Source organism: Protopterus annectens, chromosome 10.part0, assembly GCF_019279795.1.
Source record: "Protopterus annectens isolate FY-2018-M chromosome 10.part0, PAN1.0, whole genome shotgun sequence".
Taxonomy (NCBI): Eukaryota; Metazoa; Chordata; order Ceratodontiformes; family Protopteridae; genus Protopterus; species Protopterus annectens.
Genome location: NC_056744.1, coordinates 1,456,085,927 through 1,456,108,829, shown reverse-complemented (window position 1 = coordinate 1,456,108,829; position 22,903 = coordinate 1,456,085,927). Strand labels below are relative to the sequence as shown.

General features: G+C 40.2%; 1 protein-coding gene across 1 annotated transcript in view; it reads left to right on the top strand.

The window, feature by feature from the left end:
• Positions 1-22,697, top strand: part of RNF11 (ring finger protein 11) — a 320,888-nt gene extending 298,191 nt beyond the window's left edge. The window contains exon 3 of the mRNA XM_044086085.1: positions 20,914-22,697. Coding sequence (XP_043942020.1) covers positions 20,914-21,085 — 172 coding nt within the window. The 3' untranslated portion in view covers positions 21,086-22,697. The remainder of the gene's footprint in view (positions 1-20,913) is intronic.
• Positions 22,698-22,903: the final 206 nt, after the last annotated feature.

The following is a 22,903-nucleotide window of genomic DNA, read 5'->3' as shown; positions in this document are numbered from 1 at the left end:
CTGCAACAGTGAATACACTCGAACATCTACATTTATGGTAAGTGCACACGACTGTACTTTTTAAAAGCACTTTAGTACAATGATGCAGTTCATTAGTAAATGTAAACTGTACAGGCTAGACGAACACCTAAGGAATATTTCAGATACAGTACTATTCAGCACTGTCGCATCAGGCACTCAGTGCAAGGCTGAAAGCTTTAACCAACAAAATTACCTTGCAGAGACAGCTGTAACAACCATTTAAAGTTTACAAAACTGAAAATAATTGTACCATCTATGAGGCATTTCAAAAGTAGGGCAGTACATGTAGGGAAAACTACTAACAAACTTTCTGCACTGACAAAGTCCGGAACACAAGATAATTTAATCTACAAAGGTTAGCAGTGCAGTGATTTTAAAATGTAAACAAGAGCCACAGAATGAACAGAAAATACAGCAGTAATTAACTTATGCAATGTGCACACTTTCAGAGAGAGGACAGGGGCCGTGGAGAAAAAGAAAAACTTTGAATGGAAATTAAAAATGGGGCCAGATATGAAATCTTTTAAATGGAGCAGTGTGTCAAGGGAGAAATGGCATACTTACACGAATGAAAGAAAACAGGGTTTTAAAAAGAGAGAGAGAGAATGGGAAAAAGTAAGTGGAAGGACCCCAGAGGCAGACTATCACCAGGTAGGTCTCAGAAAACAATCAGTGAGGCAGTCAAAATTAGAGATAAACTACAGTTGCAAAAAGGGTTCACTAGTAGTACTGGGAAGAATGTGCAGTTAGAGGGTGAAACAGCAGATAGTGTTGGAACTTCAGGTTGAACTTGACCTGGGCAAGTCTATTTTCCCTAGCCTTACTGGTCTTAATAAAAAAAACATACAGTTAAAGAAGTTGTAAAGCTAGGAAGGCGGAAAACTGGACTGGGGGGAGTGTGCACATATTGCATATAAGAAAACAGATATTGAAAATTATAAATATAGTCTTAGGAAAAGGAGGCAAAAACTTGTTAATTATGCTTATATAATAATTAATACACATACACAATTAAGTTTTGTATATCTGGGGAGGCATTGAGGGAATTTTTTACTCAGTTTCCAGGCACGCAGACATACTTTTTTTTTTTTACCTAACCTCTTGAGTTTGTCAGCAAGGCCCGAGTGGGGTATTGTGTCAAATGCCTTGGCCAGATCAAGGTAGGCATTGTGAACCATTTGCCCTCATTCATTGCTTTGGTGACCTTCTTAAATAAGTTAACCAGTCTAAGTAGGCATGACCAGCCCTTCACAAAACCAAACTGGGTTGGATCCAGTGTCTGGATGTTTACTATATCACTATTGATCATTTCCATGATAATTCTTTCCATAGCTTTACATAATAAGACAAGTGAGACTTGTGGGTCTGTAGTTGCTGTTCTCCATTCTTGAGGCATGAAGACTGTTTGGAAGCTACAGTTAAATAGGAATTCTAGAGAGCCTGATGGGTCATGTTTCATGCTATTTAGAAGGCATCCTGGGATATTGTCTGAGCCATGATAAAGAGCAAATTATTATCCCAGAGGTAAACATTCAAAGGGAGGATGTTCTAGGGTGATTTTTTGTCACCACTGCTGTGTTATCTTGCCCTTAACCGATTAAGCTGTTTACTTAACATATTAGGCATTGGTCACAGTTCGACTCCCAGACAGGGTTGCTAGATTTGTAAAGGGACAGGTATGGACCAAAAAAAAAAAGTCTTTAATGCGGAACATGAGGCAGTTTCGCATTAAACAGAAGTAGCTCCATTTTATGATTTTTGATTGGCCCGTATGCTGGTATACGAGCTCATAAAAAAAAAAAAAAAAAATCACACAGTGGAGCCTCTTCTGTTCAATGCAGAACATCAGCCAGTGCCACATTAAACATGAAGTGGTGATTTTTAGATTGGCTCATATACAGGCATACGGGCCAATAAAAAAAACAAAAACAAAGCAGAGGCTGTTTCACCAGGATTTTAATCGGCAATGCGAGACTCGGGATTGGGCTGCTGATCCCGGGACAGACCCTCTCAAATAGGGGTGTCTGGCAACCGTGCTCCCAGAAGACAAGAGTTTTCATCCACAGTTTGTGGATGACTTAAAACTGCATAGCTCGTTAGATAAGGAGTTGAAAGTACAAATACAAATGGTTAAACTTTCGAGATATAAGAATGACCTTTGGTCTTGATGAATGTGGAAAAGCAGCATTTAAAACAGGAAAGCTGCAACTGCAAGAAAATATGGACCTGGGACAAAAATGTGATTTAAAGGAACTTGAACAGAAGGGAGTGTGTAACTGTTTGGGAATAGATGAAGGATCAAGAATAAAACATGAACAAATGCAAGTAAAGCTCAGCAAGGAACAATTGACAAGATTCAGACTGACATTGATTTATAGCTTGGACTTTATTCCTAGATGTCAGGGCAGTTTTCAATTTGCTATTCGTATTTTAACTTACAGATGTTCATCGTGTTTCACTGTTGCAGCCATTACACTTGGGCTATCCTGCTGGCAGGCTACCCGCAGACGGCCTGAATTCCAAAGTCCTGGTCTGGCGTCGGTTGCTGTCGCCTCTTCCCTGATGTCAGTGCACCCGGGGTATATAAGATGCAGCTGATGCCATTTTCTTCAGTCTTTCTTGCTGCGCAGTGCCCGAAGCAAAAGCAGTTCGCAAGTGCAGGTCGGCCCACTCCTGAGATTTTTTAAATCGAATTTCAGATCCGAAGTCTTCAATAAAGCTAAGTACCCCATTGGGGAAACTTTTTTCTTGCTCCAGACCGATGTCAGAAAAAGTTAACAATTGTATTTCTTGTGGGAAGCAAATACCTCATAAGGATTTTCATTCTTACTGTATTCCTTGCCTAGGCCCTGACCACGACATTGCTAGTTGTCGGTTTTGTGCTAGATTTAACCAATGCACTATTAAGCGTCGGTACAATTTTGCCTTTCATTACTTTGGCCGAAGGTTTAACTATATAATGCCGTTGGAACAGCCGACGACCGAAGTTCATAAAAAAGCACAAGGAAAAAGAAAAGGACAGGCATCCGAGGCCCAAAACCGACGACGAAGCCTCCATTAGGCCAGTCGCCGGTTCGCCGGTTCTCAGTGAGGTGCTTTCGCAGCCCCTGACACCCGCTACCTCAGAGCCACAGGCTGCTTCTGACTCCCACGTGGAGACAACTAGGCCTCTGGATACTCAAGGTACTGGACCTTCGGAAACTATTCCCTCAGATGGGTCCAGAGCTGCTGAGCAGGCATCGGCTTCGGAGGGTGTTTTCAGGCCTACACAGTTATATATCAAGCCAACCTCAGCTTCCAAGACAAAGACTAAAACAGCTTTAAAGACAAAGAAACAAGTATACCATTCTCCTGGACAGACTACCATGCCTAAGAAACAGATACTCAAAATGGCCGAAGACCTAATAACTTTGTTCAGGGGTTCCCACCCCCCTCCTGATAAGAGGCCTAGGCAAGACACTGAATATGATTCCTCTGATCAGGTTTCAATTTCTTCTGATTCCTCTTCAGAACAGGGATACTCTCTTCCTCCCTATGAGGATTCTGATGCTGAAGAATCTATCCCTTCAGCTTCTCCTCCTGAGGACTATTCTTTTGGGGAAACCATGCATACCATGAGGGAGCATTTCCACTGGGAGAGCCAAGATTACTCAGAATCTAAGAAAAGGCTCAAGAGATTTTTTTTTACTGCCTCAGCACAGACCTCTTGCTATCCCACCTGTACTAGACATTGTAGATGATGTATTTTCAGAGTCCAGTTTGTCTCCTGACTCTCTACCCCCTGCACCTATTAAGCCAGACAGGTACTACAGGGTTCCAGATTCACATAAATTTCTATATAAAAACACTGCTGCTGACCCAGAAACTATATTTCAGGGTCCCAAAGGGGTCAAGGCTTCCACTGCAAAAAACCCTGTCCCGTCTGACAGGGATTCTAGAGCACTAGACAGATGGGGGAAAAAGTTTACACTTCTGCTACCTTGGCTGTAAGGGCTTTAAATTGCCAGTTTCATATGCTTAAATATCAACAATACTTAATGTCATTGCTAAAACAGAAAATGTTGACAAATTCTGACTGTTCTGAAAATAAGGAAATGCAGGATTTATTGCATGCAGCTGAACAAGTGGGAAAACATACTTTGCAATGTGGTTTTGATTCACTGGAAGCCTCTTGCAGGGCCGCTGTTACAGGCTCTGTCATTAGAAGGCATGCTTGGTTAAAGGAACAGAGTCTGCCTGATCATGTTAAAGCAAAATTATTGGATGCTTCATTACAGCATGATACTTTGTTTGGTGTTAAAGAAAATGGAGGATAAAGCGAAATCTATGCAGACAGTAAAGGATTTTTTTACAGGTTCAGCCACCTAGATTTAGCAGGAACTGGCCTTCTAAGAATTGGTCCTTTCCAGTGTCAGACAGGCCACAAAGAGGCAGATACAGACGCCGTAGAGGCAGATCTCCGCCCCAAGGCTCTTAAAGGCCTAAACAATGGAGTGCTTCTACCTCCAAAAGCGGGGAAGACAAATCACAGCCATATAGGAAACAGTCCCAATGACTTTCCACTGCCAATGCCAAGCACTTATCTTTTGGCAGCACCCTTAGGGGGAAAACTGGCACTTTTCAAACAAAACTGGCACATGATCACCCAGAACAAATGGGTCTTGAATATTGTTTCTCAGGGGGTACAGGTTCCACTTTCACACCCCTCCAAAGACAAAAGATATGCCAGACCTGCCACACAATCAATGGGCAGAGGCACAAAAACAAAGTTCATCTCTCATGGACATGAGGGCTATTCAGTGAGTACCACAGCAAGAGCAGGGGCAAGGATTTTACTCAAGACTTTTCTTGGTACCCAGAAAGGACAAAGCTTGGAGACCAATACTGGACCTGTCTATTCTAAACATTTTCCTGGACGTTCCAAAATTCAAAATGCTGACACTGCAACAGCTTCTGCCCATGCTGGGCAAGAAGGCTTGGCTCGTAACTTTGGACCTCAAAGAGACATACCTGCATGTCCCATTCAGACAGACTTGCAGAAGATACCTCAGATTCATAGCTGGCTCAATTCACTACCAATTCTCTGCACTGCCCTTTGGCTTATCTACTGCACCCAGGGTCTTCATAAAATGCCTGGCACCAGTATTTGCATTTTGCAGACAAAGAGGAATTCTAATATATCCATACTTGGATGATTGCCTTATTCAAGCAGAGAGCTAGGACATTCTACTGAAGCATCTGGCATTTGTAAAAAGATTACTAATTTGCTTAGGGTACACAGTAAACGAAAATAAATCAAAACTAGTACCCTCTCAAGAGATAATATTCCTGGGTGCAAGCTTAAATACAACTTCCCAGATGGCTTATCTCATGCCAGACAAGCAAAGGCAACTGACTTCTTACTTCGAAAAAATGGCAACAAAGACCCAGTTACCTGCAAGAAAGATTCTGCCGGCTTTGGGCTTCATGGCATCCTGCATTCTGCTAATTCCATATGCAAGACTGAATATGAGGAAGCTACAATGGTATCTAAAAAGTGTTTGGACTCAACATTGCCACAGCCTGAAAACTGTAATTACCCTCATTCCCTGCCTGCAACAGGAGTTTCGATGGTGGGCACTGGCCTGTCACCACAACAAGAGACAGCCATTCACTTTACCCACAGCCAGCCAGACACTAACAACAGATGCATCGGATTATGCCTGGCGGCCCCACGTGGCAGGAAAATGTATTCAGGGCACGTGGCCCGCAAGCCAAATGCATCTTCATATTATCCAAAAAGAGATGCTAGCTGTACAAAATGCCCTGACATCCTTCAAGGACCTACTCCATCCAGGACAACTGCTGATAAAGACTGACAATACTACAGTCATGTGGTACATAAACAAGCAAGGGGGCACACATTCCTACCCCCTCTGCAGACAATACATGACTTTGTGGAACACAGCATTGACTTATCAAGTGCACCTGCAAGCACAATTCCTGCCAGGAATGACAAATACTCTGGCAGACGAACTAAGCAGAAACCTCATGGACCCTCACGAGTGGAAATTAGATCCACAAATCTTCAGCATGATAACAAGGAAATGGGGATACCCAGACATAGATCTATTTGCCTCCCCTCACAACTGCCAACTACAGAGATTCTACACAAGGGCTTATCACAAACAAGCATGAAGGTGGATGCCCTATCATTCAGCTTGAAAACCCTTACAGTATATGCCTTTCCTCCACTGCCTCTCCTCCCCCAAGGTACTCCTAAAGATCAGACAAGAGAAGCCAAAAATTATACTGATTGCCCCAGACTTGCCATGGCAGGACTGGTACCCAGTCCTAAAGAGCTTGTCTCAAGGCCCAGCCTGGACTTTACCTCAAATTCCTCATTTACTGACGCAACAAAACAATCAGATCCTGCACAGCCAACTCAGAACCTTAAATCTGGCCGCATGGTGAATAATATAACCACTCAGACCACACCTCTCTCTAAAGCAGTTATGGATGTTATTTTGGAAGCCAGGAGGCCCAGCACCAGAAAGTCTTATGCAGAAAAATGGAAGAGATTCTGTGCTTGGAACCAGGCACAAGGAATTGACACGCTTGTTCCAAATATTCCTCAGATTTTACAATATCTAACTGAGATGCTGGACAAAGGCCTGTCCTTCTCATCAATTAAGATCCATGCCTCTGCCATTTCAGCTCATTACAATACAGAACCACCTATTTTTTTCACATCCACTGCTAAGGCAGTACCTCAGAGGGGCCAAAAACATAAGACCTCCAAGGAGAGCAGCAATACCTACATGGGACCTAAATTTTGTTTTGGAAAAGCTCACACTGCCTCCTTTTGAGACAGCCAATACAGCCAAGATAAAATTCTTATCATGGAAGACAGCTCTGCTCCTAGAAATAACTTCAGAAAGAAGAGTATCAGAGTTACAGGCATTAATGGCTGTGGAACCCTTTATTATTTCCATCCAGACAGGGTTTCTGTAAGGACGAACCCAACATTTATGCCTAAGGTAGTATCCAGTGTGGCTCTTAATCAAACCATTCATTTGCCTACTTTTTATCCAAACCCACAGAATAAAGGGGAGAGACTTCTGCACTCTTTGGATATACACAGACATCTACACTTATACTTGGACAAAACTAAAGCTTTCAGAAAGACTGAGCAAGTTTTAGTGGCATGTGCTGCAGGATCACAAGGAAAGGCTATCTCAAAGCAGACTATTTCAAAATGGATAGGGCACTGCATTCGTTTCTGATATTCACAACATGGCAAATCAGTGCCTAAGGGCATTAGGCCACATTCAACCAGAGCAACAGCCACCTCAGCTGCCTTCCTCAGAGGAGTACCAACCAAGGATATTTTGGAGGCTGCAACTTGGACTTCAGTGCACACTTTTACAAAGCACTACCACTTACCACTTTACTCTAAATCTAGAGCAGTTCTGCAGGGCCTCATAGCCACTCCTAATTCCATTTAGACCCAGCCACCCAACCTCAGCTTTGGGATTCAACCCAAGTGTAATGACTGCAACAGTGAAACACGATGAACATCGTAGAGTTGTGTACCTACCATAAATGTAGATGTTCGAGTGTATTCACTGTTGCAGTCCAGGTTACCCTCCCACCATCCCCCTTTTTTTGCTGGGACTTATCTGTACTTCTCTATTCTATACAACCTATGTGGAGTATTTGCTTGTAGATGAAGGTAATGTTTTTATTAGTGCATGCTTTTTTATAAGCAATATTTTTAGCCTACCCTTTTGGGGACACCTGACATCTGGGGCAAGAAAAACTTAAGAAAATGGCGTCGGCTGCATCTTCTATACCCCTAGCGCACTAACGTCAGGGAAGAGGCAACAGCAACTGACGCCGGACCAGGACTTTGGAATTCAGGCTGACTGCGGGTAGCCTGCCAGCAGGATAACCCAAGTGTAATGACTGCAACAGTGAATACACTCAAACATCTACATTTATGGTAGGTACACAACTGTACTTTTTAGGGTGATCAGTTGGCCACAAAAAGTATTGGATTGATTGAAAACTAAAACAAGAAAAAATTCTTCATACTTATCAGATGATGTATAAAAATCAGTGTATACCAAGATAATCTATTCCTCATTCTGAAGGTGGTGTAGGCCTCCTCAAAATTGATTACATGCATAGATCTGCAGTCATGGGACTTCATACATATCTGTTGACGTCATCAGGTGCAAATATAGTGAAAGTTTTAAAACGTGAGGAGAACTCGTCTAAGATGACATCTGTGCTTAATTTGGCATATGTATTTTAGTGTTAAGCAAGAATGTAAATCAAACCAGAAGAAGACAAAACTCAGACCGCAAGTGAATGTGCCAGAAAACAAAACAAAGAGTATAAGGAGAAGACTCAGATGAGAAGGGAAAAAAGTAGAAAAGCCATAAATATCGTGACAAGTACAGAGATCTCCTGCAACAACCTCATATTGACCAAGATTTGATGTGGAGATGAATTGAAACCAAAAGAAAGGCTGATAATGGTTCTGTGCTGTTAAAAAAAAAAAAAGGGAGGGAACTGGAAATAGTTAACACAGCTTGTTGCTGGGTGGTGATACCCTCATGGCAGAGGGCCTATACACTAAAAGGCACAGTAATCTGGCAAGGCGAGACTGCTGCACTGGAGATTGTACAAACATTACAATATAGCAGTAGCAGGGGAACATTGGAAACATGAACCACAAAGCATTACAGAGAGTGATTACATGTTTATCACATTGGAGCACCCATTACCAACAGTTCAAGAAATAGATGCAGGAAAACTTGATATAGTAGTCCATGAAAAAAAGACAAAAGTAGCATTGATCATTGAAATTTCTACACACAGTGATTACAATGTCTTATGCACAGAGAGACATGAAGTTGTAAAATATCAAGATTTGCAGGCTGAAGGAAGAGCAATATGGAAGAAAGATACCCAGACTGTTCCAATAGTAGTAGGAGTACTGGATCTAATAAAAAAGCATTTATGGTCATACTTAGATATACTACCATTACATTTAACCCTGTATGAATTACAGGAGGAGGCCATTATGGGCACTTTGCAGGGGCTAAGGAGATCACGCTTGGCTAATATCAAAGGCTGAAATAATACTTATTTCATGAACTCGAATTTTATCCTTATTTAGGAACAGGGTGAATTCCTCTCATGATATTAGAAACCCAAAAGACTTGAAGAAATGCAAGAACAGGCCTTGTGTATTCCTTTCACTACTAAGTACTACCAGTAGTGTACACCCCACCTAGGGTTAGTGCTTCACCTGACACCCAGTAATCCTTTGCTGTATGCTTGTCACCTAATGCCCCACATGGGCTTAGCCCTCTCCATGCTGGACCTGAGGGTAGAGGACTGCCTACTCTTTTTTTGGGGGGAGGTGCATTCATAGGATCTAGATGTCCTTGTTTCCGAGATGGATAAAGATGTTAATACGTGCCTTCCCAATAGCTTCCCTTTAGAAGACCTCTTTTTTTTTTTTTAGAAGAGGTGCTCAGCATTTTGAATTGCAGCATACTTTAGTCTGTAACGTCTTTGCCTTACTCATAGAAATGCCTCAGCCAGTATCTTGACAGGAAGGATTAGGAACCTTGGGTCATGCTTTCCTTGTAACTTGTATTCAAGGATGTCAGGTTTGTAGCCTCTTTACATCCATATTCATTTTGCTCCCAAAAAAGTCAGGATTTGAGTGGAGTGACATCCTTGCTAAGAATCCCAGTGTAGATTCCATTGATATTTCTAAAGCCCAGCATAGGTCCCAGAGACCACAGCATCTTTGCACCTTACTGTCTTGACAAGGAGTATAAGGTTTTGGATGGTAATTGCAAGAAGGTGTTTTCTTTTGCCATTTGTCGCTTGAATTTTCATAATTATCTGCCTCACGTGGCCAACTTAAACTCATTTTTATTAGATCAGGTTCTAGAAAACCTGGCATAATTTCCTAAATTTGTGATTAAGCAGGTGCATAGAAGAGCTTTGCCACTGCGTCTGTACAGGGCGTTCACATGTCCCACAGTAATTTTGACTTTCATGACACTCTAGCTACAGGTGCAATAATGTGTTCACAGGATGGCGTACCTTAGGGTGTCTTTCTATCTGAGCACACATAATACCCTTATTGCCCCATGCACCTTCCAGAATGATGTGCTGACCTATGGCTTCTTGCCAAACTTCTTTAATCAGCCCTCCAAGAGTGTGGTTGTGGACCTACAAAAGGAGTAGGGAGAACTGAACATAGTTGCAGTGCATATAATCCCCCTGGCTCTTTTTCCACATGTTTTAGACCATCCTGTTAATGCAGGAAGAAAAAAAGGATGCCCTCATTGTTTGACAGCCTTATGTTCATTAGCACAGCAACTGTAGTCCTTAACACCATGGAGGACTGTTACTGGGTATATAGTTCTCTGAGTTTGCCCTGGCTTAGGGAGTCATCACCACTGACTAATGGTTTCTGAATTTGGTCACAGTGGGGTGGGTCTTAAACCCATTAGGTTACCCCTCCTCCCAAAAAAGAGCTGCAGTCAGGGAGTGGTGGTTGCAGATTTGTCCTTAGAGGACCATGTCTTAAAAACTATCATTAGGTCCTCCATAAGAAGGACCTCCACTTTGAGTAGAATGGTCTTTACAGAACTCTTGAAAACAGACCTGGGCTGTATTCTAGAAAAGATTAGTAGAAACTGTTTCTGTCTTGGAGAAGGGAAAATTATTCTACCCCTGCCCTTTCCCTTATTCTGAAGGGAATTGGAGACTTGACCCCATTCTGTTTTTCGATAAGGCACCCTAATAGTGTTGTTTTTAAGGTCCATAACGGAGGTTCCTTCTGTTTTAACATCTACAAAATGCTGCTATTTGGTCTGCTATACACCCAAAGTGACTGTGGTGAAGAAGCCCTTGCAGAAAAGTCATGTTTTTCCCTTAATTGACAACTGACTTCTGCTGGCCCTATCAAAAGATACCATGTATTGGCTTTTGTGCATTCCTCTGGTTGCAGGCCTTTGATTCTTTGTAAACCGTAGCATGTCATTCCCTTCTTAGTCGACTAGCTTGATCTGGTCAGAACTAGATTGACTCTGCTCTGTCTCACAGTGTCCAAAAAATTGAAAGAAAATATACTGCTAGTAGAGTATCAGTTTAATTTGTTCTTAACTAGGACATCAAGACTTTGACAACATTAGTGAGGATGTGATAATCGAAACTCAGACCTGCATGCACTTCTTTGGCCATATGGTAACAGTGATTATCAAGTTCCCATGCATACACCTGAGTTAACAAGTTACTAGTGTTACGTCACATGTGAAGGACATGGCATAGCTATCGGGTATTTTCAATTTTTTCCAGCCATCCTCTCACTGGGATTTCCTTGGATTACAAATCAGTTGCAGTTGTTTTTATTTCTTACATTTTAAAGGGAAAAAAGTTTCATTTAGCCTGTACATTGTATCACATGAGGAAGCAGTTTAACTCCTCCATTACTTTTGTTTACTGTTTTGTAACCGTTCCATCAAGCAGATATTTATCCAGAAATGAAACTAGTAAGTTGGTTAGCTTTACAGTAAACTATCCTAATTCTTCACTGTTTCTTGCCATTCTTTCTCAGCAACTTTATTTCCACTTTGTTTATTCAGAATTTTAGAAGAGGAGCTGAGACCAGCACATGTTCACCATTTACACAGCTAAACCTTAGAGTAGCACATAAACATTGTACTAAGTTTTCATGTCTTCTGCGCAGATAGGTGATTCAAGTCTGGCGATGGACCATTCACAGCAGCTTACATCTTACGACCATTCACAGCAGCTTACATCTTACAGCCATTCACATCCTGTGAGAAACAAATGTGCTTGTATGCTTCCTGATCCACAGCTGCAGCCCTCACCTGGAGCCAAGGATTTGGGAATCCCTATGTTATTAGTGGCAGAGAAGGGGGGACAATTTGGTCTTGCAGGATACACAGGAGGCAGAGCTATGTTCAAGGGGTGAAGTCATAGTCTCAATCTATTATGATGGACAAAGAAGAAGAGGGACACTGAGCATATATATGCAGAGAGAGAGAAAAAGGGAGAGACTGAATGGCAGCTGCACATAATAACTAAAAAGGGCCACAGTCAGTAATGCAGCGGGTCCTTTTTAAAAAAAAAAATAAGTCCAGGGCTCCAAATCTTCCAAAAACCATGAATCTCGTTCTCCAAATAAAACCATGGAAAAAAAAACACAATGCCCCCACCCCCAAGTAGAAAGGGGTGGCAGTCGGCTGGGAGGAGAACACTTCCATTACTTGTTTAAGGCTAATAAGCTGCAAAAGAAGGACAAGCTGAGTCAACAGGAGCAAGAGGCTTTTCTTATGTTCCAATGCTCCATAACACCTAGGAAATAGTGACTCATAGCGTACCAACAAGTAGTGCGGGCAGGTGGTGGTTTTGGTTAGGGATAGGTAAAGAACAGACACAGGAAGTATTTATGCTGCTAATGAAGATGATAGATCTTTCATTGGAAATGTTAAAGATTTGCAGGGATCCACTAGCCCATCTCAATGTAGTATACTAACAGGGGAACTTTTATTTAGCGTTAAATGAGTAAATAGATGGAATTTATGGGAAAAAGGAGAATGACAGGCAAACCGTAATGAAGATATGGATGTGCAATAACTGACAGATATGTGGAGGGAGCTCCACCTGGAAGATATAATTCCAGAGTTCTCTAGGGATTTAGCTAACTAAGGGAAGCAGGATAGACTTTATTCTTTTTCAGAAGCATTATAGACATAACATCCATACTGCTTTGTTTAATGAGATAAGGTTAGCTGGTTATGACCCTGTCACTGTTCTCATAAATATTGACAGTTTAAGGCAGAAGGTTAGAAACTAAAGTGGGACCTGTTTTAGGTGGCAATTTATTAGTGATAAAAGTGCCTTCAAGTCCATTGTTACGAATATACTTTTAAAGGAATACTTGATTGGATAACTCCTATAGCAGACTTTGATGGGAAGGTTACAAGACTGCCCTGAGGGTGACTTGATGGAAGTGGAAGGAATCAGAAGGATGGCAAGGAACAATGCCTTAGAATTAAAAAACAGGGTGTTGAGGTATACACAGTGAAAGATAATTAAATTAGGAGGACAGATGGGTCTCTTAGACTTAGAAGTGGCCTTGTCAACTTAATTTCACATGCTTGAACTGTCTAAAGCAGAGGCTGAACTTCTGAGGAAAGATCAGTTTTGATGGCTAAGGAGAGAGAGGGAGATCCGAGATGTACTGCATAGTTCTTTAAACAGTTGGTCTCTAGGCCGTCTGTCCCATAGATTGTTTCACTATCAGGGGATATCATCACAGGTGTTGATATCAGGGAAGCCTTTATTACTCTGTATTCATCTTTGTTTAACCTGGTTCCAAAGAGGTATGTGTCTGTGTGGAGATTTTATTTCAGCTAGGGCTAAATGAGTAAGTACATCTGGGTTCACAGATCTGAATAAGACTATCACTAAACTAGAGGTTAAAACCTTATAAATTACCAGATATTGACATATTCCTTGTGAGTTTTATAAGTGGAGTGAAGACACCTTCATCTTAGTGGTATTGAGGTTATTTAATTCAGGAGATTTTAAGCACAGGCTTTACCCATATCTGAATCAGGCTGTTATAATGGAGTTCCCAAACCCACAATAAGCAGACTCATGCTAGGTGACTACTATATCCCTCATTAACTTGGACTTGTAAATTCTTTCTAAAATATTGGCCAAAACATATGGATATACTTCTACCGTAACTGGTTAAGAAGGGCCAGAACAGATTTGTAAAACGAAGGGACATAGCATAAAACTGGTGGGAACTTAGTGCCTTTTTTCAAAAGTATGACCAATCTTAGTGTAAGGAGGGGGTAGTCCTTTTTGATATGAAAAATAAGGTAGATTGTAGTTTCCTTTTTAATGTAATTGAAAAAAGGAATTTTTGGAACACCCTTTCTGCCCTGGCTTAAGAGTTTATATGCCACCCTGCCATTATGGGTTTTGATTAATTGTAGTCTTTTGAAGCTGGGGTAGTTGGTATAGGGGGGCTAGAGCTGGGTACCTCCATCCTCAGTTTTATATTTACTAATCATGGAAGAGTTGGCCTACAAAGTTTGATCTTCAATAGATTTTCAGTTGGCATTAGATGAGCAGATAGTTTATTTTTGATGTTTGCTGATGATTGTGTGTTAATGAGTAGCAATTTGCCTAAAGGGCTGATCAATGTTTTGGATTTTTTAACCTTTTGTGAAGGCCTCAGGTTTAGTTTGTAATATGTCCAAATCAGTGGCACTGTGAACTGGGAAAGGATGACACAAGATAAACAATTCCTATAGTTAAGTTTCCCAAATACTTAGCATTCAGAGCAGGATGGATGCTTTTTATCACTGTGGAGGAGAGTTTGAACATACTGACTGGGAAGGTTAACTATCTGTTAGCAAGACTAGAAATTTGTGACACTGTTGTGCTGAAGGCTAGAGCAGTACTTAATCAGAGGAGGTTAGAAAGAATTGGGAAGAGAGACTGGATAAGCAATTCACAAAGAAACAATGGGAGGATATATGTATGTCTCCCACATATGCAACAAAGTCTAAAAGATTTAGTTTTTTTTGCCTAGAAATGTTTATATAGATATTTGTATACACCGAGTAGACTCCAGAGAATTTTTCCCTCAGGCAGACAGTAAATGTTGGAGGTGTAAAGGGGAAGAACGAGGTAATTGGGAACATATTTTCTGGGAGTGTGGTAGGTAGCCAGACTTTAAGGATTCCCTGAGGGATGCACTGTTGGAGATGCTGGGTGGGCAGATTGGTCTGACGAGGGAGATGATTTTTCTGGACTATGATACAGGGTCGGAATTGCCTAGACATAAGGCCTTGCTGTGTCTAATAATGGTGGCTACCAAAAGAACAATTACTAGAAAATGGAAATCAAAATCTAAACCAACTATACTGGAAGTAGTGAATATAGTACCAGAGATAAAACAACTAGAACTGAGGTCTTTAGAAAAGGGTAGGAGCAAACTACCTAGGAAAAAAATGGGAATTGTGGGAACAATACATACAAGGGAGGAATGTGGTCTAAAAGGCAGCATGACTTAAATGAGCTATGTAATGCTCACATGAGAAAGATTGGTTAGATTACAAGTGATGTATAATGTTTACAACTTGGAGTGTGTCAGTATGGTTTGTGCTGTAAAATCCTTGTGACTAGGACTGTGTCGGTGTGGTTTGTTTTCATTTATATAAATGTATGATTGCCTACGTAGTAAGTGATGATTTAGTAAAGACGTTTCTTGTTTAAAAAAAAAAAGGTGTGAATTGAATAATTTATGTAATATTGATTAGGTCATATGATGTATAGCAATATATGTGAAGTGTAATGTTTATGTTAATATAGTTTGATTACTTTTATATGAATGTAAATTTGCCTATGTCACAAGTGATAATTCGATTAAGGTGTTTGGAAGAAGAAAAAAAAAAGACTAGGTGTGAGTTTTTACAGGGACTTAGTAATACTGCAGACCTAAGTAAGACTGGAAGAATATCAGAATCAATAGCTCGGTTTTCCAATTCCTGTGGTGGTTATGGGCTCCTCCATTTAGCAAGTTATGTTATTGCCTTCCAGATCAGTCAACTTGATTTCCAAGTCAGTTGCACCTTGTGAAGAATTATCTAGAAGGAGGGTAGCTTTAGTCGACAGTGTTAGTATCTCTGATTACTACAACAATATTTGGGGAGAATTTACAAGGATAGTCTGGAATGAGAGAAGGAGCCCACTAATTGTAACCGGCATCATCCTGGAATTAGCGATCTTGAAGGTATGACTTCAAGAAAACACTGGGGAGGCAAAGGGGGTGCACAGATGGGAATAAATCTTAAGAGACCCCATTAAGTTTCAAGTTTCTTTGGTGTTATGGGTTAATTCTTATGTTGGAAGTGTGCCATGCAATGGAAGTCAAAAAGGAAATCTTTCATGGAGAGTGTGACGTTTATTTACATAAGTATTTGTATTCTTTTTGAGTAATGGCCAACTGAATTGTGTACCTCAGCAATGGAAACAGCTGATTGATAGAGTTGGGCACATGGCAAGAGTAGATTGCTTTGAGTACTAGGGACTGATTTAAGTGGATGTTTATTCAGGAAGAAGGGTGACATGAGTTGTGAAGGAATACTGAATGTTTGGTAAGCAGTGTATATATATATATATATATATATATATATATATATATATATATATATATATATATATATATATATATTGTACGTAGTTTGTTAGTTTTTTCTTTTAATGCAGATACTCCACATAGTTTGCTTTTAGATCTGTTTTAATGTTATAATGTACAAGTTATTAATTGTACTGAATGTTCCTTTTTCCTCCCTCTGTGTGATTCAGACTGTTATTGTTTAAAACAAAATTCAGTTTAAAAAAAACAAAACAAAAAAAACAAATATGTTTTATGATGTGCTTGGAAAGCCCCAACTAGTAGCCTTGGCTTAGAATCCTACACCTTCTGTAGTCCAGGGTACCAGTCTGTTAACCCAAAGTAAAGGCCACTGTGGTCCAATATGTTCTTTCTATTCTTCTGTACCCTTCTCCCTTTCTCCACCTCTCCCATGCCATCTTGAATGCCTCTGTGGAATACATTTCTATCGCCCACTTTAGTTTTTCATTCAGTGGATCCTGAACTGCTTCTTTTAATGGAAGTAATCTTGGAGATCTATATATAGAGCAGTTAATCCTTAAAATCTGCTGCTTGTATCCTCCCTTCCTCATACCTCTGTAGTTCTTGTTTATCATGACCCTTCATATCTCCCTGGCATGATCTAATACACCAATGTCATATACCCATCTTTTCTCACCAATATTGAGAAAAGCATAATATTCTTTAGTTTCTGACCATGTTCTTTCCCTGTCATTCTCTGTACCTTTTGGGCACCTTTGCTCTGAACATCTTCAAACAGCCTGAAGTACATTTTTATAGGTTCATAGGTGTGCACTAGGCTAATGACCAATGGGACCTTTTATAAGTGTAGCAAGCATCCTATTTGTATCCCACAAGTTTATGTGCCCTAGAGGTTATTATAAGGGGTATATGAAATCTTGGATAAGATTTACAAGCTGCCTCTTTCCGTTAGAGACATAGATTCTAGACCCAGGGCATATTTCCAATTCCATCCACTGGTCCAGTTTTCTCTTGAATAGAGTTAGGGAAGAGCTCTGCTTCACATGGCTAGCAAGTCTGTTCCAGAGAATGGAAATGCTCTGCGACATAACATACCTGACCCTCTAGCACATCTTACTTGTCACAAGCAAAGTGTAAATCCATAGATCAAGTAATGCTGATGCTTTTATGGCTATGCAAAAGGTCCATCAGAGTAGGATTGAAGGATGCCTTCTATGCCATGCATAGAACACCTGTCAACAGTCTGTAGGAAACAGAGCATTAAGATAGGGCTTTGAGGTGGTCTACATCAAACATGCTGTTTATGCCCTCTCTTCTTTTTGTGACGAACCTCTGTGGACATTCCAGCTGCTGCAAGTAGGTAGATACCGAAGGGGGTATTGTACTCAATGATGGGCCTGATGAGGGCCAAATACAATGGAACAATGACTTCCTTGAATCTAGATTCCATGTCCTTGCTTATAAGTTGAATAACAATGATTTCCTGACTGCCTTAGACACATGTTGTTCAAAAGCCAGGTTACTGTTTAAATATGTACCCATATCCCTGACTGATGTTTCTACTCTCAGGAATGTGTTATCGATGAGGTAATGAGTGGCTGACTTCCCAAACAGTATTCTTATGGATTTCTTGGCATTGAGTTTTAGGCCGTGGCTTTGGTACCTATCATTTGTCTGTATTAGTTTTTCCTGTAGGAGGCTAGTATCTTGGGGGGGGGGGGGATTCTGTCACTGCACCAAATTTGCAATCATGTGCAGACTTGGTAAGCCAAAGGCCCTTGACTTTGAGAAGTAGATGCCAAAAATTAGCTTACCCAGCACAGAGTCTTCAGGGACTCAACTAGTGATTGGCTTCAATGTGGAGCTGTTTTCCCCTATCCTAACTTCCTGTGTCCTATCTGATAGCTGGTTGACTGTCCAGCACGTAACATAAGGGTTTATGTCTGTACCTGTGAGTTTATTTAGAATGCTTAAGTGGGGTATTGTATCAAATGCCTTGTCCAGGTCAAGGAAGACTGTATGTACTGTTCTGCTCTCATCCTTTTCAAAGAATTCCACCAGGTTAAGTAGGCATGATCTGCCCTTACCAAAACCAAATTGAGTTAGATCCAGTGTCTGAATGTTTTCTATGTCCTTATTAATCATTTCCATGATAATTCTTTCCATGGCTTTGCATGCAAGACTAGTCACACTTGAGTATTTAGTTCCTAAGGTCTATTAATAGCCCACTCTTGTGCTGGGGGGTGACCGTTGCAGTTCTGCATTCACATAGCATAAAGCCTGTCTGGAAGCTATGATTAAACAGTGACTCCAATGTCCTGATAGGTTATGTTTTTAGGAGGCATCCTGGGATATTATTGAGAACCATCAATGCAGTATTTTTGGTCTTAGAGGGCCCCATCTAGGACCTGCTCCCTAGTGCTAGTGTGTGGTGTAGTTTGATGGTATTTCCTGGGGTGCCCAGAGAAGACGTGGGGGGCTAAAATTAGAGCTGAATTTGTTGACAAGTAGATTTACTATAGCTTCCAACTCTGTGTAGGTGGTTCCATGTACAATCAGTTTTGCACACTGGTGTGTGCTGCCTTTGAAATTTTAGATATAGTTAAGAAAGCCTTGTGGTTGTCCTTTGCCTCAGATGCTGTCTTTTCCTCAGATTTCACTTTAGTAGACTTAATTTGTTCTCTTAGTTCGTTTAGATTTATGAGAGAGTTTTTGTCATGCTGGGCTTAGCACCTCTTAATGTTGGCTATTACTTTTTTTTTCTTTTATTGTACAACCTGCTTATGTTTGGATTCCACCAGGTTGGTTTGTTTTTTGAGTTCATTCTGGGCTTATTCCTGGTAGGCATAGCTGTCTCTATGCATTTATTGACATGATTGTATAGGGTTTGTGTGAACAATTCCTCTTTGGTAGCTGTGCTCTTAGGATTTGGGGAGGGCTTGAAATGTTGACAAGTTATCACTTAGTATGTAAGAAGATTGCCTTAGAATAGTTATTAAATGTTACTGGGGGGGGGGGGGGGGGGGTTGCAGAATTCTGCCATGCTTGTGATTACCAGGTTGAATGTTTGCTCCTCTAGTGGGTGTATGGACTCTCTGGTCCAAGGTATATGTGTTTATAAAGGCCAGGAATCCCTGGGCCTGTTAAGTTTGGAGTCTGGTAAGTATCCCAGTTTATAGTGAGGTAGTTAAAGTCACTCATAAACATGGTATTGGGTTGAATAGCGAGGTCCTCCAGGAAGTCCAAGTATGAGTTGTGGGTTTCTTGGATCATAGAGAGTGACCTGTAGCTTGTAAGGATATATGAGACTTTGCATATGGAAATCTGATCATGGAAAAACTCAAGCTTATGTTGTTTGACTAGTCTTGTGGTGAGTTTGTTGTTGATACAGAGATTGAGACACCTCCACATTTAGTCCTTGCCTGTGCAGTAGCTGTTCTGAAAGTGTGGAAGGCATTGTAGCCCTATGGGTTTGAGTGATCTCGGATTAATACCATATCTCAGTAACTACACTTGCATGACCTCTAGAAATGCACAGAGTACTCAAGGTGTGGCCTTACCAGGGCCCTGTAGATTCAAAGCATTATCTCTTTGTTTCTGGAGTCTATCCCATTATTCTGTTTGGTGATTTCTGTCACTGACTCTTTAGTCTGCTCCTACTTACTGCTTACTGAAATGGCAGTTCACTACAATCTGTACTCAGCATTCTAATGTGTAGAATAACACCTTCAAAGTTATCTTAATATAGGCATTAATAGAATGCCTTACAACTTTAACAGTGTTTATTGCAGGCAGTCAGGCCTGCTCTGTGAAATGCAGTCCCTCTGTCGATAATATGTAAAACAACTTGGGAGATTCCAACATCTTCAAAAAGATGGAATACTTTGCGATTTTTGCCTTCTCTGAAGTTTTGATGAGTTTCTATGTAGAAGCTGGAGGAAGAACAAGCCCCAGTCACTGGGAATTACAGTGGGTGAATCCCTGCAAAAATGTTCCTCAGATGAGTCAGTATGTGACTGAAGGGTTATTTGTGAAGTTGTAGTTTGCCACATATTGATATATAAAGGAGTTCAGCAAAGTATCACTTCAGTAAACATTGGTCAGCAATGTAGATTTCAGTAAGTTCAAGTAGGTGGGCTTCCTGTATATCTTTCCTTTGTTCCCCTGCATTCTGAACTTCTTCACAAAGTTCAGATAAAAATGACTTGATGAATGGCAGTAAGGATGAGTCTTAAATGAAAAAGGTGTGATTTCAGGATGCTGTCCTTTTACAAGCCAGGAAAGAGATGACTCCATCTCAGAGATTCTCTTATCTTAGATCCATTGTTTCCACCTGACTTTATAGTAGTCGTCTTTATTTGGTTTTCAGGAAGCCAACACTACCACTTGTACACAGTCTGAAGTAGTCCAGGGAGGACAAAAACCTTTACTGTATACTTCTTATTTATTTTACATATTAAAAGTGTGTTTTTAAGGCATGTTTATCATTTTTGTTTATTTAAAATGACAAGTGCCAGGCAATTTGACCTTTCATGCACACTAGGTACTTGGCTTCTTGGAGAAAGAGAGTTTTTGAGCTGTACAGACTTCTTTCATTTGAATGACAGACCATTATAATATTTGCATTTGGTTTGTGGAATGTAATTAATTGTATATTTTTGTCTTTCCAGATGTGTTATCTGTATGATGGACTTTGTTTATGGTGATCCCGTGCGGTTCCTACCATGCATGCATATTTATCATCTGGACTGCATTGACAGCTGGTTACTTAGATCTTTCACATGTCCCTCCTGCATGGAACCTGTTGACGCAGCACTGCTGTCATCTTACGAAACTAACTGACTGTGGAACTTTGCAGCCAACTAGTTATTACTAGTTCCTGTCTCTGTAACTGAGCCCAGTGAGCCTGCAGTTTGGGTGTAGAAGTCTGACTTTGTGATATATTGGGCTACCAGGGAAAAGAAATGTTCAGCTGTTGAGTGGTTACAGAATTTAGTTTCCTGTGTTGAATGACTGGAACTAAAGGCATAATACCTTTATAAAGTCGCGAGCCAGCTGGATATGCACATAAAAGGATATTTACAAATCTCTGTAAAAGGCGATTAATTTTCCCATTTAGTCTTAAACTGAAAGTGTGGTACAGTACTCTGCTTTCTGTCATTAAACTGTACTTTATTATGCTAATATATTTTAAATCATGAAACCTTGGACTAGCGTGAGTTGTCAGTGAGCACAAGCATAAAAATGTTTGCATCATGTGCGTATGAATTCATTAAAAGACTTTTAGTAGAATAACTGAAATCAGCCATTGGTGTGCTAATGCACTGGCAGCCCTTGATTTTAAGTAAAATTAAAAGACTGTGAAATTGGTCAAGTGGCTACTAACACTTAATGTGCACTACAGGAAAATTTATTGAAATCCTCAAGCCAAGTTCACCAACTGCTAGATGCCTTTGTATGAATATAATTTTTTAAAGGCTGGAAATATAGCACAAAACTGCATATTTCATAAGTACATTTATGATGCTGAAGATACTTTGCTGAAAGACATTCCTGAATTTGTCAATGCAAGTAACAACTTTTTGGGCAGTTTTAGATCTCGCTGTCCAGCTGCCTAATGCCTTTGAAAACAGGTACTGATGAATTTGATTACCAAGGCAATGCAGTAGAGTAAGATACTAGTTTTGCGGAAGCTTACAGACATATATGCAAACACGTGCAAGCACGTGCACACACACCCCTTCTATAACAATAACTCAGCTGTTATCACTTGTTACCACTGAAGTCCTGTAAGATAGATCAGGAACTATCATGAACTCACAGAGTAACTCTGACATGAGTTGTTAAAACTTGACAAGACTACAGGTTTAACCTTTGGACATGCCAATACTGAAAGGTTAGCCTGTTACTATAGTATAGAGAATAGTTTCTACAAGAAACTAATGTATGTTACATATTGGTCTGGCGATTAGGCATTTGGATAAGGGCTTTATCAAAAGTCACATTTCACAGTACTTGCTCAAAGAAGTAAAACTGTAAACTTGTTTGCACATTTTACACCGAGAATGGAACCTATTGCCTTAGGTGTTTTGAAAATGATGTACTTTTACTGTCATGATCAACCTGTTCTGATAAAGAAACATACTTGCACTCTGCAGTCCTAAGTCTTAATTGATATTAGATGTGGAAGCTTTTGTTTTGTGATGCATTTATCCTTTTTATTAATATAAAAGGATTATAATTAGGCACATAAAATAACTGCATGTACGAATTTAAACCAAACCAGACAGAGTGTCTGTGTGCGCGTGTGTTTGTGTTTGGACATAAAACAAACTCTTGGCATATTTAGAATGAATGGCTCAAACCATACACTGTTGTATTAATTTTAAACATAACCTTTTAAATCTGGGCTTTACCATTTGAGCATCTACAATAAAGTATAACTTGCAAGCTGTTTCAAAGTTGGTGAAAGTAATATATGTTAAAGGTATAAACGATATGGTTAATTTATTTATAGAATAAGTAATATAAACAGTGAATATATGCTGTTAAGTTAATGATGGGTCCATTTTTGTGTAACAGTAAAAGTTATTAAACACTTTTATACAAGCATCCAAGAGCTATAGTGGTTTGGTCACTAAAAAAAATCATAACAGCTTT